The 15,054-nt window shown below is 42.4% G+C and overlaps 1 protein-coding gene across 1 annotated transcript in view; it reads left to right on the forward strand.

Annotated features, from left to right (window-relative positions):
- The first annotated feature begins 319 nt into the window (after positions 1–319).
- cmtm8b (CKLF-like MARVEL transmembrane domain containing 8b) overlaps positions 320–15,054 on the forward strand; it is a 32,252-nt gene continuing 17,517 nt past the window's right edge. Inside the window, exon 1 of the mRNA XM_041248086.1 lies at positions 320–1,361. Within this exon, the coding sequence (XP_041104020.1) occupies positions 1,224–1,361 (138 nt within the window). The 5' untranslated portion in view covers positions 320–1,223. The remainder of the gene's footprint in view (positions 1,362–15,054) is intronic.

Here is a 15,054-nt window from a genome sequence, read left to right on the forward strand (position 1 = left end):
TGACTAATTGTGTAAGACTATTGTTTAGTGAACAAAGCAAAGAATAAACAATAGACCACATATTCTAAACAATACACTAGTCAAAATAAATCACAACGCAAATTCAAACAATAGCTTATATAATGACAACAATTTACAAAACAAAACAAAACAAAAAAACCCACACACCTGCACACAATAGCTATAAATTATCTACACTCTAAATTAGTCACTTGTGACATTATGCTTCTTAGAAAGCAATAGTTATATGAAAGGGGAGGAGGAAGCTGAATGTTTTTAAATTAAACATCAGAAACAGTATGGACTTGCCATGAAGTATCCTTGTTGTGACATTTTATCTCTTTCCTATTTTTTTTTTTTTGTCTCTGACCAGTCAATCGTGGCATTTCAACTTTTTCGAACAGCCATTCCAATGCAAATTTGAATTATGTCTACTTTAACGCTAGAATAAATAAGAAGCAAACTGGGAGCCAATACAATAGCCATACTACTACTATATAAATAGATTTGAATTAAACATGTACGTGGTTCCTTAGCTGTTTCATTTCTATTTAGAAAAAAACAAATAACAACAACAACAAAAACTGTGGTGTAACCTTTGCACGTGAACATGAACAGGCTTTTACAGCGGAAAAGAACCCCTGCACGGACCCCGCATTGTTTGAGTAAGTGGCAACGGAGAACGTGAGACTTAAACGAGGTGGTGTAGATTGGGAGATGGAACGTCCTTTGTGTGTCTAATTGAGGCTAGGTATTGGTTTCTCTAAATCCCTGCCCATCTAAAAAGGGACCATTCTTTACCGTCTTCATGTATTAACATACCTACTGGGGTTTCTATGGAAACTGGACATTATAAAGCTGAACTTCACTTGTGCCATTAGAAAACGAATTAGGCTCCCATAATACGTCATCTGCTGAATATTCTCCTAATTACCTGGGGGGCCGTCACTACTCGTGCTACAGCAGAATCGAAAGCAAGGCTTTTTGTTAACTTCTGCGCTGCAATTTATTTTTTTACAGAACATAAGACTAAAAAAGTATATATTTTACTTTGATCTGGAAATTGCAGTCGTGTTTTGTATTAGTTCACTTTAATATAAGTCAAACGAACGTTTTCGTAAACTCCGAAATTTAATTTACAGAACGACTGACCTAGTCTTCCACTAAATATTCTTAAGTGATTTATAAAGGGTCTGAACAATATCAAGAACAAGTGTTTGAAGATGGAGGATTGCCCAAGGTCTCCCACAGTTACTACCATAACCAGCAGCTCGTGCTCAGAAGACTTGGTTTCATCGGCTTTGCAATACGACAAAGACTTCATCAAAACGATTCCTGGAATCCTTATCTTTTTAGAGATTGTAAGTATATATTTCGTTTTTTTTCTGTATATTGATCATGTTACTGTTAGAAGAACATGTCGCATGTGTAGTGTTTCCACGTCTAGTGTTATTCAGGGGTCCAGGCAGCAATATCATTTTGTTGACTATCTGCATTAAAATAAAAAGTGCAAGAACATCCCGTTATACGTGCGTGAAATCTGTTTTATATAACCCATAAGTGCACCAGGATACATATTGGAACAATTTCCATCTCCAGAGAAATCCCATATTAATTTAAATGAACGTGATTCTCGTTTTTGTACCCAGGTGAGCGTCAGTGGTGCTGATTAGGCTAATTCCCTATTGTAATTGAGAAGCTGCTTCAAGACAGTGGTCTGCTGTATGCCAGCTTCCTATACCAAATGGCATTTGTATAAATAAACTTGTCTATTGCCACATTTTTATCTTTTCTATTTGTATTGAATCCCACGTAGGGCTACTTGTGCAATATTGGTTCTTTTTATTGTTTTTATTTTTTTTTCTTTCAGTGAATTTTGGGAAATATTTACTACTTGGGGAAACTACACCTTTTAAATAAATAAATAAATGCCAGCAATACCAACAGCAACCACAACACTTAAACTTTTTAGATGTTTAACATACTATGAATATACAATGCTTTCTCTTCTTGCCTATGCAGTACAATGCTTTTGCTGTACACTTTGCTTGGCTTTTACAATGGGATAGCACAGTGCACTTTTATAAAAGCAACAGATCCAGTCACTCACATCATGGATTCCAGAACAGTTAATATTTTGCAGTTCCCGTTTTCTGGAAGAACTATAAACATTATATATCTAAAATATAGCTAGCTTGTTCTGTATATGGTACTGAATGAGAATTGTTTCAGCACTTTTACTAACCACAGGCATTGCTGCTCAGACACACTGCTTGGGTTCATCTTCCAATACTGAAAGAGCTGGTTCTTTGCATGGGTTAAGAGTTGTAACACCAGAGGTTGTATCTGTTGAAACTTGTGTTTTGGAACTAGGAAAACTTATAGGATGTGATTTAATATTAAATCAGCCTCGAGTGAATAAAGGGATTGCTGTGTTTAAGTAAGGAGGACTTGGCTAGTGAGGTGGTTGTACAGGGGTTATCTGTTTAGTAATATCTTCTTAAATGTTTTGCCGTTAGCAACTCCTGCGTTGAAGGTGGTTCTTTCGAATATGCCGCTGTTTATTAAAAACGATTTACTAGAAACCGAGTTAGCTCAACATGGGCGGCTAGTATCCAAGTTAGGAGGATTCCACTCGATTGTAAATCACAGCAGTTGAATTGTGTGGTTGCTTTAAGAAGGACATTTCTATGTCATTTTGAATAGTTCTGAGGAGTTAAATATTGCATTAAAATTTCGGTTTGATGGAAATGATGTGGTGTTTGCAACGGGACATATTTCAACTTAAGTAATATAGGGCAGGGGTTCCCAAACCACTGTATTAGGCACTGCGGCCCACTATTAGCTCTCCTTGGCAGAAACTGTTAAATTCAAAACATGTTATATGTTTAAACCTGTAACATTATAAATAGCAACTTCGCACAGCCATTGAAGAGGAGTGGGACAACATTCCACAGGCAACAAGCAACAGCCTGATGAACTCTATGCGAAGGAGATGTGATGCGCTGCATGAGGCACATTGTGGTCACACCAGATACTGACTGGTTTTCTGATCCACACCCCTACCTCTTTTTATTTAAGGTATCTTTGACTAACAGATGTATATCTGCATTCCCAGTCATGTGAAATCCATAGATTATGGCCTAATGAATTTATTTCAATTGACTGATTTCCTTATATGAACTGTAACTCAGTAAAATTTTTGTTGCATGTTGCGTTTTTATTTTTGTTCAGTGTGTGTGTGTGTGTGTGTGTGTGTGTGTGTGTTTATATACCCTACCGGTCAAAAGTTTTAGAACGCCCCCATTTTTTCCAGTTTTTATTGAAATTTAAGCAGTTCAAGTCCAGTGAATAGCCTGAAATGGTACAAAGGTAAGCGGTAAACTGCAAGAGGTTAAAAAAAAAAGTTTAGGTTACCAAAACTGAAAAATAATGTACATTTCAGAGTTATACAAAAAGGCCTTTTTCAGGGAACAAGTAATGGGTTAACACACAGACCTTGGTTGTAATAATAACTGACGTTTATTCATAAAACCACAAGCCTGTCACTAACTGTAAATGGTTTCGCTAGCTAGAACAACTATACACATGCAAAAAATTGGCTTACCTTGAAACATAAGTTCACCGCACTTCAGTCACCTTTGTGTTACACACTTTGCCGTCCATTTATTATTATGTTCATCAATTTCAAAATTGATGTAGGCAAACTGAATGACGGCGGCTGCTTTGATGCCATTTCAGCTCAGAGAAGAGAAACGTGCAAGGTCTGAATTTGTTATGGAAGCTGTCAATAGCTGTTTCCATCAAAAAAAATAGAAATAAAAATAAAAATGTGCTAAAACATTTGTGTCTGGGGGGGGGAACTGCAAAATTCAGTATGTGTATATATAATATATATATATATATATATATACACACACACACGCACGCACGCACACACACAAACACAAAATCACATGGGAATAAGATCAAGTACATTCTTCTGTGAATGCAACAGCGGGCAGCTTGGTCATTTAAAATATACCTGTAACTTCATACGTTATTCATACATTATTTTGTATTTAATAGCTGTCAATGTGTAGAAGTGAGTGCATTTTGAAGGATAAAAAAGGATATATGATAGTTGAGGAAATAAAATAATCTTGGGAATGTTTATGAATGAGACCAATCTGTGTGCTGCCTGCTAGCAAGACCAAGACCCAGATCAAGACCAGACGGCCCGAGACCAAGACCTTAAAATGTGTCCCCGAGACCGGGTCTCGAGACTCCATGTCTGGGTAATAGCAGTAGCTGAGGGAACGTATACAAGAGGTGAGCTAGCACGTCTACTCCCAGGGGGCCCCTGTCTCTCTCCATAGAGAACCATAGGGGGCAATGAGTGGACTCGGCTGTTGCAAAGAAGTCAACTTGTACTGTACAAAACCTCTCCCAAATTTGTTTCATAACCTGATGGTGCAGTCTCCACTCCGAGCTGTCTGGAGCTCCTCTGGACAGGACGTCTGCTGCTCTGTTGTCCACACCGGGGAGGTGAACAGCCCTGATGGAATGCAAGTTTCTGCATCCAAGACAGGAGTCTGTGTGCTGCATGGTGAAGGCCAGGTGAACGCAGTCTGCCTTGGTGGTTTATGTAGGTTACCACTGTTGTTGTCTGTCCGGACCAGCACATGTTTGTGCACTAATTGCTGGCGAAAATGAGAACACCAGGGCTACTGCTTGCAGTTCTTGGGCATGTGTGTGCACTTGATGCCAAGGTCCCTTCCACTGACCTCGTATTCCCCTCCCTTTCCAGACCCCTCCCCAGGCCAGGCTGGAGGGGTCCGTAGTGACAACTTCCCTTCTGTAAGTGGAGTAGAGGGGAGATCCGAGGCGAAGAGTGCCAGGGCAGAGCCACCACTCCAATGTTTTCCGGCATTGTCTTGCTCCAGCCGGTATTGATCGTGGACCGGGTGCACCTTGCATATTCAGCCAGGCTTGAAGTGGACGCATTCTCAGTAGCCCTAGGAGGATTCTCGAGGCGGCTGCAACAACCTTTGAAACGTTCTGACCTGTAGGAGAGCATCTTCCCTGAATTGGGAGGGCGTGACTTCCAACGACTGAATCCTATCTTCCCACAGTGAGGCAAGCATGCTCGGAGTTCGATTTGATCCCCAGGAACACTGTGGACTGAGACGGTAAAAAGTTCCTCTTCTGTTGATGTATGGAGAGCCCTAACTTTGTCACATCTATGACCTGTCTGCTGTGCACCTTGGTGCATGCTTTGGAACGCGCGCAAGCTAACCAATCATCCAGGTAGCTCAAGATCCGAATACCCCGCAGCCTGAGTGGAGCCAGTGCTGCGTCCGTGCACTTGGAAATTGTGGGGGGCGCCAGCGAGAGGCCAAATGGTAGCATGCAGAATTCGGACGCGTTGCCTTGAAAGGCGAAGCGTTGATATTTTCTGTGCGCGGGATGGATCCGGGACATGGAAGTAGGCGTCTTGCAGCTCGATTGTGAACCAGTCGCCCGGTTGGACAGACTGGAGGATACACTGTGCGGTCAACATGTTGAAATTCCTTTATTTGAGGAACATATTGAGGACCCTGAGGTTCAGAATAGGTCAGAAACCGCTGTCCCTCTTGGGCACCAGGAAGTACCTGGAGTAGAACCCTCTGAGGGCATCGCTTGGGTTTACCAAGCACACAGCCTGCTTCTGTTGAAGATTGGCGATCTTGTGTTGAAGTAGAATTGCGCACACTGGTCCGATGGTGGTAAAGAGCACACCGTTGAAGGATGGAGGGCCTAAGCGGAATTACAGAGAGTAACTGTGTCTCATAGTCGTTAGCACCCATGAGTACTCTCTTGGGCTTGGGAGGGGGCACAGCATTTTTAGGCCGCAGCCTCGGTCTCCAGCTGGAGAACCGGTTACCCCTGGTAACCCCTTTTCCTCTGCCTGCTTGTTTGGCCTGTGGTGGAGGTCGGCGTTCAGGCCCAGCTGCCCCGGCAGGCTGGGAAGGCCAACTAGGGCTCTGGCGATAATCAGGAGGGTGTGAAAACTTTGAAGCGACCTCCGTGGCCTTGTGGGACTTCTCAAGGCTCACATCAATAGTCGCTCCGAATGTCTGCCCCGGTGTTATAGGGGCATCCAGCAACACAGCCTTCTTTGTCTCCACCACCTTGGCTTGGGTCAGCCAAAGGTGTCGGCGAGCGGCCACCAGCACCACCAGAGACCTCCCTGATGCCTGACCTAGCTCCCCCATCAGGTCAGTCATCACTCCCGTCACCCAGCTCCCCCGCGTCTGTCTCCATTGCCTGCTCAAGCAGTCTTGCCACTAGCTGTGACTGGTAGAGCACCAAGATGGACAACGCCGCTGAAGCATGTGCTTTCTTTTGCATTGTATTGGTCATCCTGCATGGCTTGGATGGCCCGGTAGGGTCTTTATCCCCTCTGGTGAAGATGGACCCTTGCACCAGTACAGTGACCATGTCTCCGATGGGAGGGAACAGCAGAGACTCCGCTATTCTGGAGCCAGAGGAGCAGACGCTGTGTGGTTCCATGAAGAGCGAATCGGCTCCAAAAAGTTCTCATAAAGAGGAAGGGCATGTTGTGGGTGCCCTTTTTGTTTTATAAACAGATTTGCTCTCTCCCTTCTGTTCCTCAGGCCCAGGAACATCTGCATCAGGGCCCGGAACTCCTCCCTCTGATGTATGCAGGAGGAACAGCATGGAGTCCTCCGCTGTGGCCTGCCCGACCGAAGTGGAGGGGTCAGACATGTCCGACCTTGAAGCCATAAGTGAGAGCTCGCCAGGGCTTGGGACTCTAGGTGGGGCTGGAGATGAAGAGGGGGAGTGGGGAAGCTGGGGCTGCCTGGTAGCAGGGGGCAGTCTCCCCTGAGCCTGTAACAAGGTCTCCAGCATGGTCTGCTAGGCGCTCACGGGCTGAGCCAGCTCCTCAAAGCGCCCTTCCGCAGACCTCTAGCAATTCTCCAGCGACGCAGAAGGGGAGTGCCTGCGTCTACGAGGGGAAGGGGAACGGTACTTCTGCGGCGATCGCCTGCCTCCTTGTGAGTGCCCTCTCAAGTGGTGCCGCCTCTTCCGTGTCCACCGCGATTCTGCAGAGGGACACCTACGCCTCCACACTGGTGGTGGGGTAGGGGAGGGTGAACCAGGGGTATGGGGGAGCTCCCTAGCCACTATAGTAGACAGGATTCTGGAGGCGCTTTTTGAGAAGGACCCTGGACCACAGATCACATCCTTCCCTGGAATGGGAATCCGCTGGGAGAGGGCTGCCCTTCTGTGCTTGGTTCTGCTAGAGAACCGTTGACAGGGGTAGCAGTCCAAGTCTCCTGCCAGCACCCTGGCTGCGTGGTCTGGACCTAGACACCTGACACAGGTGGTGTGCCCATCCTCCTTTAGAAGCTTAGCTGCACACTGTTTGCACTGGTGAAAACCAGCTGAAGACCCTGCAGAGCGCACTGACATGGAGCGCGGGCATCGGTGCCGAGCTGTCGGCGCCAAGGTGTATGCACCAATTGGCGTCGGTGCCGGGCTGTTGTAGTCGAGACAATCGGCGTTGCCGCTGAGGAGGAGCGCAGTAAGAAGGGCTGAGAAGGGCGTATAGGCCATATAGCTGGATGGTAGCTGGAGCTGAGTCAGTTGGTGTCAGGGACGGTGCCGCTTACAAGCGGGGTCACCCTACAGCACCACAATAGCTCACATGACTCAGAAACGGCATTTAACCTACACAAGGTAATAAGAAAGAGAGAATAAAAGCTTAGCGCAAATCTCTGTAGAGGGATCGCAACCAACTGTAATCAGTAAAGTCTGCCGAAGTGAGACTAAGGCAACTACCAATCTCAAAAACTCATAATGTTGTAGCTAACCATAACGAATCCAATTTGCAGGTAAAAACGTACAAATGAGCTACTGTGAGGATGTCCTGCTTCAGCAGGAGGTGGGAGGGACTTCCCCCTCACAGCAGGGCCCTGATAGGGCAGCTTTTTTATATATGCTCAGTGATTGACGTGTCAGAGTGGCTCTTCCCATCGGGTAATGGTTGTCATTCCACTTGAAAAGGAATGCCTCATTTCCAGCTAAATGTGGCTGCTTTTGTTTTCACTGCATTTTCTCAGGTACAGCTGTAGCAATTCACTTGCTCCATAAAGTGGGTGTAGGTTTCACCCACCTGTCCCTTTTATTAGGGTCAGTAACCTGGCCAGGTTAAACCTCAAATTCCCATAGTTCCTTGCTATCACTCTCTGTTCATCCTCTCCCCCCATTGGCTCATTCAGATATCCACTCCTCCAATCTCAGAGCTCCTTGGAAGCCAGTACCGGTATTAAAACTGGCTGGCTAGGCCAGGAGAGAACTGCCTTTTCTCTTGAGGAATCAATTTTACAAACAGCACATTACTTAATTACAGTGTAACTTTAACTTTATTTTAGGTAAATATAGGTGCATCCATTTACTCTTTTGTTAAAATCGTGTACTTTGTCTTAGTTATTTACAGATATTGGCCCAGTAGTTTCTCCTTAGGGACGACAGTACAACTGCTTCTCAGTTGTGCAGAGTGATCGTTACAAAATTGGGGGCCGTTACACAGCTAAACAAGGATATTGCATTGGTTTAAAAAAAACTTAAGCAGACAAAAATAGATTTTTTAAAACAGCCCTGAGAGACACATTCAGCAACATTTTTAAAGTTTTGTAAACCTTTTTTTTAAATTATGTTGACATGCTAATAAAAGGAACATACAATTTCCATATTTTGCTGCCTCTTAAAATAAATCTTATACTCGGGAGAAAAGTGAACGGCAAACCTTAAAGACAAAACCAATGTTTTTGTATTTCATTATATTTCTAATACTACATAGAAATAATTATGAAGTTTTAAAACCACTGATACCTTCAAATTATTAATAAATTGTAACATCATACATGATGTTAGGTCATTGTAGTATGACTGTAACACCAGTCATTAAAATAAACGTCTGGGACTTTTCAACAGACTTTAAATAGATCTGCCCAGGCCCACCAGGGGCTATGCCACTGCCTTTGTATCATTTCTAAAATTTTAGAAATGCAGTTATTTTTCGTGGTCATCAAACAAGAAAGAAGTGCGTACGTGTTTGTCACAAAGACGGCCGGAGTGGGGGACGTCAGACCAGAAACAGGAACCAGGAAATAAACGACAGAGAGAGGTGGAGTTTGGAGCTGAGCGAATGGTCTCGCTCAGCATCTAATGAATTAACAGAACAGAAAATAAAAAGGTTGTAACAAACAAAAAACCACAGGACACGGCACATTCGCCAAAACAAAACAGACTATATAGACAAACACGGTAAGCTGATACTTTAACTATTCTTATTATCCTTACCTCCGTCTCCAATCCCGTTCTCCACTCACCAAACACACAACCCCGAGTGGGTGAAAACATGCAGCTTTTATGCAGCTGTACCGAGACTCGATTGCTAATCAATCATTCAATTGGAGGCGCGGTACAACTGCACATGAATTAATAAAGTGCAGTTCCCCGTGCTCATATATTATTACTTTTTACTTGCACGTGAAGTGCAGTGCAATCCTCGTGCCTAAATACAAATATACATTTTAAACACTCGTGTTACACAGACCCGTTTATATCCCGTGTACCAATGACTTTATACACCAACATTAACACACAACATAAAATACACACAGGGGCGGGCACTACTTTGCCACAGTGTCTCAGTCTTATTCCTATTCATAAATACTTAAACAGGAATCACTTTTGAGTAAAACCAGTACAATGTGCACAAAAGCATAACTCTTAAATCCAAATTTCTGAACACCGTGTAACAAAATGTCCAGCTGTTGCCTCTCGCGCTGAACTGTCATGCACAAAAAGTCGAATGCGCATGAGAAGGTAACGAAAGCCTTGCATAGGTTACTTTTTTCACTACTACTCTGTACAACCAAATACAACTTGCAAAATTACATTCAGTTGGCTTGCAACATTGAATGAATGTTATTGAGCACAAAAGTTAATATGAAAACGTTTCTACAAAAGAAGAAACCCGTTCCAGCACCTCAAAACTGAGCCCACAGTACAAATGCGTTCAAACTCCTGTAGCTGCCTTTTTGTTCTTTTTATTCTTTGCAAAACATATTCTTTGGTAGCGGATTTGACATATTGTAATTTTATTAATACTGAACACACTTTTTTACATCTGCCAGCAGAGCAATCACATGACCTTAACACTGCCCTGTTGTCAGAGCTCTCGCTGTACATCCTGCCAACAGGTGGGCATCTGTTAGCTCTGATTTGTGAATGTCTGCTTTGATTGACAATTGCTACACTATTTTTTCTATAGTTACAGCTGCCGCTGGCACCTGCTTTCCACTATTAATAGATAAAATTACATAGAATGTCATTGCTCCCATGGACCACAGTTTGGGAACCCCTGATTATAGGGCTTCGAAGGTTCTGTCTCAGGGGAGGAGATATCAAAGTTCTGGAGACTGACTCTGAATCTCAGCGGGACGGTGCTGTACTCTCCACCTCTGGAGAGGGGAGCAGAACTGAGGCCGCTAGTGCCGCTGGTGTGGAGGCAAGTGCTGGAGCTGCTAGCACCGTCGGTGTGGAGGGAAGTGCTGGAGCTACCGGTACCTCTGGTGGGGGTGATGCGGGGTAGACACCGATCTCAATAGATAGATTTGATTGTTCCTGCTCTGATGCTGGAGGAGTGCTCCGATCTATCGGGTGCAAGGCATGGTTTAGCCAATTCTTAATGGAGAATGATAGTTGTAAGGATGTTTTGTAGGTATAAACGGGGGGGAAAAAGAGAGTCCGAAAGGGTTCAGTGGAGGAGAAAGATGGTGGAAGCTTTCAGCCGAGTCCCGCTGTGGAGATTGAGCAGAGCTGAGGTGTACTTCGATGGGAAGAGAGCAATCTGGCCAAGACGGGGGAAACTTGATGGTGGGGGATAGTTTGTGTTTAGAAAGTGAGTTCAGTTTTACTGACTACTCTCAATCTTTGGATATTGACAATAAAGGCTATTCAGAATATTAAAGTTTTTGGTTACAACGAAGAAAAAGAGGTGTAAAAGTCAAATAATATTTTCCTTATCTTCGGTTCATCAAAATAGGTCCAACTGTTACAGAAGGTTTCAGTGGCTGAATTTGATTTTCCTGATCAATACAGACTTAAGTGTATGAGTGCTGCACATAGTAAAGTAAAAAGAAATATGAATGTTGAGGCGTGAGAATTATTTAAATGTATGTGTGCTTTTTGATTAGTTTATTCATGTCCATATCCTCACTTTATTTTCCGATGCATAAAATTACGCTGGGATGTTTTAAGTGTCAGTGGGTGTCGAGGTGTGGTTTAAAAGAGCAGGCATTTTGAATCAGAAATGGGGTGAGTTTCTTACCGGAGACTTATACTAACTCTGATTGAAACTGAGTGGATAAAAGAATGGGAAGGATTTACTTTTAAGTCACGAAACGAGTATTACAGAAGGGGTGGCAATTTTCTTCAGACTTTTTTTTAAACCATATTTTTTTCAGTGTAAAGGAAGTGATAGCTGGAAGTTTATTAATTGTGTGTGCGTAAGTGGAGCAGATTTGTTTCTGCTTTGTGAATGTTAACTTGCCCACGAAAGGGAAGGAAAGGGTTTCTTGTATTCATATTTTAACACAAACTGCCATACGGGTCAATTTGATCCATTTTGGATTTAAAATGTTAATTACTCTACCGTTGTAAATGTGTTTCCTTTTTTGACTTATACTGCTTTTACTGCTATATATATCGAGGGCTGCAATATAGCGAGAGAATCGTAGAAAAACAAATTGACTACCATACTGTATAACCACACCCTTGTTTTATCGGGGGCGTCAGGGTCCAGTATAAATCCTTTATGTAACCCGCTTTTTTCTCATTTTTCGTATAAAAAAAACAGCGCACAGTTTATTTGTACTGTGGAGGGTAATTGCTTCTCATCAACTTCAGTCTCCAACTGATTTCACAAGTCTTCCTCTCCTTTCACAAATGCACAAACCCGCTGCATTTTAAGAATCCATTCACACCAACAACAAAGCATGCTTGTTGCTAGGTAGCATACGTCACTGCCTTCTGCTAAAATAAAAGCCGCTTCAGCAAGTAATTTGCTTTGTGTTATTGTGCAGTACGTGTGTATATGAGAACAGTATGATAGTAATGGTTTGTTTTTATTTGTTTTGTATATTGTTTGATGTGCAGTACGAAATGAACAGTAATTCTAGGTATCGGTGTCTATTGCAGCTAAGGTATGCACAGTTAGACAATAAAAATGGGGCGCCAACTCCAGGGCCGCGATATGTCCGAATCCGCAGTATAGCGAGGAGCGATATAACTAGGGGTGGGTGTATTTGAATTAAATGTCATGATAGCGTTAGATAGCCAGAATTGCAAGAATGGTCAATTTTATAAACAGTTCTATGCAGAACCACCACTTGGGTCAATTTGACCCAAGCATTACAACACGTCATTTTTAAAAAAATATAACGTAAGAAAATTCCAATTTTTTTCGTAAATGCAGCAAACAAGACACACCTCCTCCTCCTTGTGCACATTTTTTAAAATTTTATTTCAAGCGTTTCTTTGTTTGTAGACCGACTACAAGACAGATTGCTATGATTGTGGATTTGTACAATTGCAACAACTCGTGAAAGCCTAGTTGCTTTATTTCTCAATGTACCTAGGAGACATCAATCCTTCGTTTTGTTCCAGAAATGCAACTGGGAAATATATTAGAAGGAAATATTTAATCTTGAAAATCGTCATTTTCACACACACGCAACATACATTTCATATTAGGCACATAAGGTTCACTTATGTGCCTAATATGAAATGTATGGTGTGTGTGTGTGTGTATATAACTGTACTTTTAAAAAAATATATTTTGGTTTTACAGGTTTGTATGTACCAGTTTACACAATAGTGTTCAATGGAACTGCATCTATGTTTACAACACAGCTTCTGGATGCAGGCACAGAACCAGCAGACAGACGCGTACGCTCCTCCATAGAATACAATGCAGCCGTCGTATAGGAAGGAGTTTTAAAAAATTTGATTCGGAAGTGTTAGTTTTGGGGGGGATTGGAATTGTTCTGTACAATGTGCATTAGCAGGAATCGTGTAGAGCCCCACCTAGAGTCAGCAAGGGAATTGTATGCAGCTCGGTGAATTTGGTCTGGTTGATGTGTGGAGGATGTGCAGTCCAAAAGAATAGTACACATGGCCAGATGTTATTGTTTTAAACATCATTTTGAATCTGTTGCCCAGAGGTCAGATAATTCCAGTAGCATTTTCTGATCATAGTATAGTAACTGTTGTTTTTCTGCTTCAGGTAAAGGTCAAACAATTAACAAAATCAGAACTGCATAACAGATTTAAGGAATGTTTTATTGTTTATTGGGGAAATGGAGGTGGGAAAAATAATATTTTAAGTGTATTAGTCATTGGTGGGATGTTGGCAAGGTCCAAATTTTAAAGTATTTTGCCAGCATTCTTGGGATGTTACCAAGATTAAGGGAACATATTAATTGTTTAGAAGGTTGTGATGGCGCTGGATAAAGCACTGACTTTACATTAACTGTTTAATGCTTTGCAGGAATTAAAGGGGAAACCCCTGGAATCAATGGGCTCTCTGGAGTTGTACGCTCAATTGTGGAGTTTGTTGGGTCAAGATATTCATGGTTTGTTGGAGGAGTGTCTTCGGGAGGGCTTGGTGACCACAAATATGCGTCGAGACCCTGTTGCCAAAGACCGGGGACTTAACAGATGTAAAGAACTAGCGGCCTGTCAGCCTGCTGTGCACGGGGTACAAGATCCTCACCAAGGCCCTTGTGAGCTGTTTAAACAAAGTAATGTTGCATCCAGGGGAGGTTCATTTTTGATAATATACTGTATTTTTAATTAGAGATGATCTGGATGCTGCTATATTTTATAAATCTAAGGCAGGTATGCTATTTCTAGGTTGACCGTAAATATTTAGTGGAAGTTTTAAAGGGTTTTGACTTGGGCCAGATTTGTATTTCTTATTTTTGCTTAATCTATGGTAACATTTTTAGTGTGATAAACAGTGGGATTTTAAGTTCTCCATTCTCTGTCGAGAGGGATATCCATCAGGGCTGCCCCCTCTGGATTATTGTATTCCTTATCTGTTGAATCCTTGTTATAGAGGTTGAGAGTTTTACTTGCTGGGATTTTAATACCTGCCTGTCCTTTTCTGACTGTCAAGGTCTCTGTTTATGCAGTTGATATACCAAGCATCAGAAGAAAGTTACCATTATTATAACACTTTAAAAAATAATAATAATAGTGTATAAATGATGGATGTTTTTGGTTTCTTTTTAATCATTCGCTCATTCATCATTGACCATGACACGCCTGAGTGACTATGGCTGAAGCATAGCACTTAATCACCTAATTAGTAAGACAGTTGATTGGACACTGGATATGGAGTGATTGTAGCTGTTTAATTCCAAGCTTGAATAAAACTAATAAAGAAAATCAATGCCACGTCTATTGAGAGCAGCACTTTTGTGCAATCGACATGTTTGAGGCTGGACTAGGGCAGTATACTGTGGCTCTCCATCTTGGGTGCTCACAGCAATTTCAAACCTGACGAGATGGTATAACACACTCTGTCAATGACATGCCATGAACTGAGAGACCAAGAGTCACAACACCTGCCCAAGAGCGACAGATCATTTTGCAGTATCTTCGTGATGTCAATTGTTAATCGGCACAATAAAAAGTCACTGCACCTGCTCCAAAACTTTGTCATTTTTCGATCACATCTAGTGAGTTTTATCCAAATATGAATTTTATCCAAAGGTGGTTTCTTTTGATGCTCAAATAGAAGTGATAAGTTTCTTTTTATGCTCAGTATATGTCGGTTTTCATTTTGAATACTCAAGAGGTGTGTATAATTGTCGATTGCCAACAAGTTTTTGAAGTAATGTCTTCTGCAATGGTAAATTAGGCAGAGTCAGGCCTTAATAGGAGACTGGAGGAATGTTAAGCCCCCTGTATTACCAGCTGGAGTAGGGGAGG

The sequence above is a fragment of the Polyodon spathula genome, chromosome 4 (assembly GCF_017654505.1).
Source record: "Polyodon spathula isolate WHYD16114869_AA chromosome 4, ASM1765450v1, whole genome shotgun sequence".
NCBI lineage: Eukaryota > Metazoa > Chordata > Actinopteri > Acipenseriformes > Polyodontidae > Polyodon > Polyodon spathula.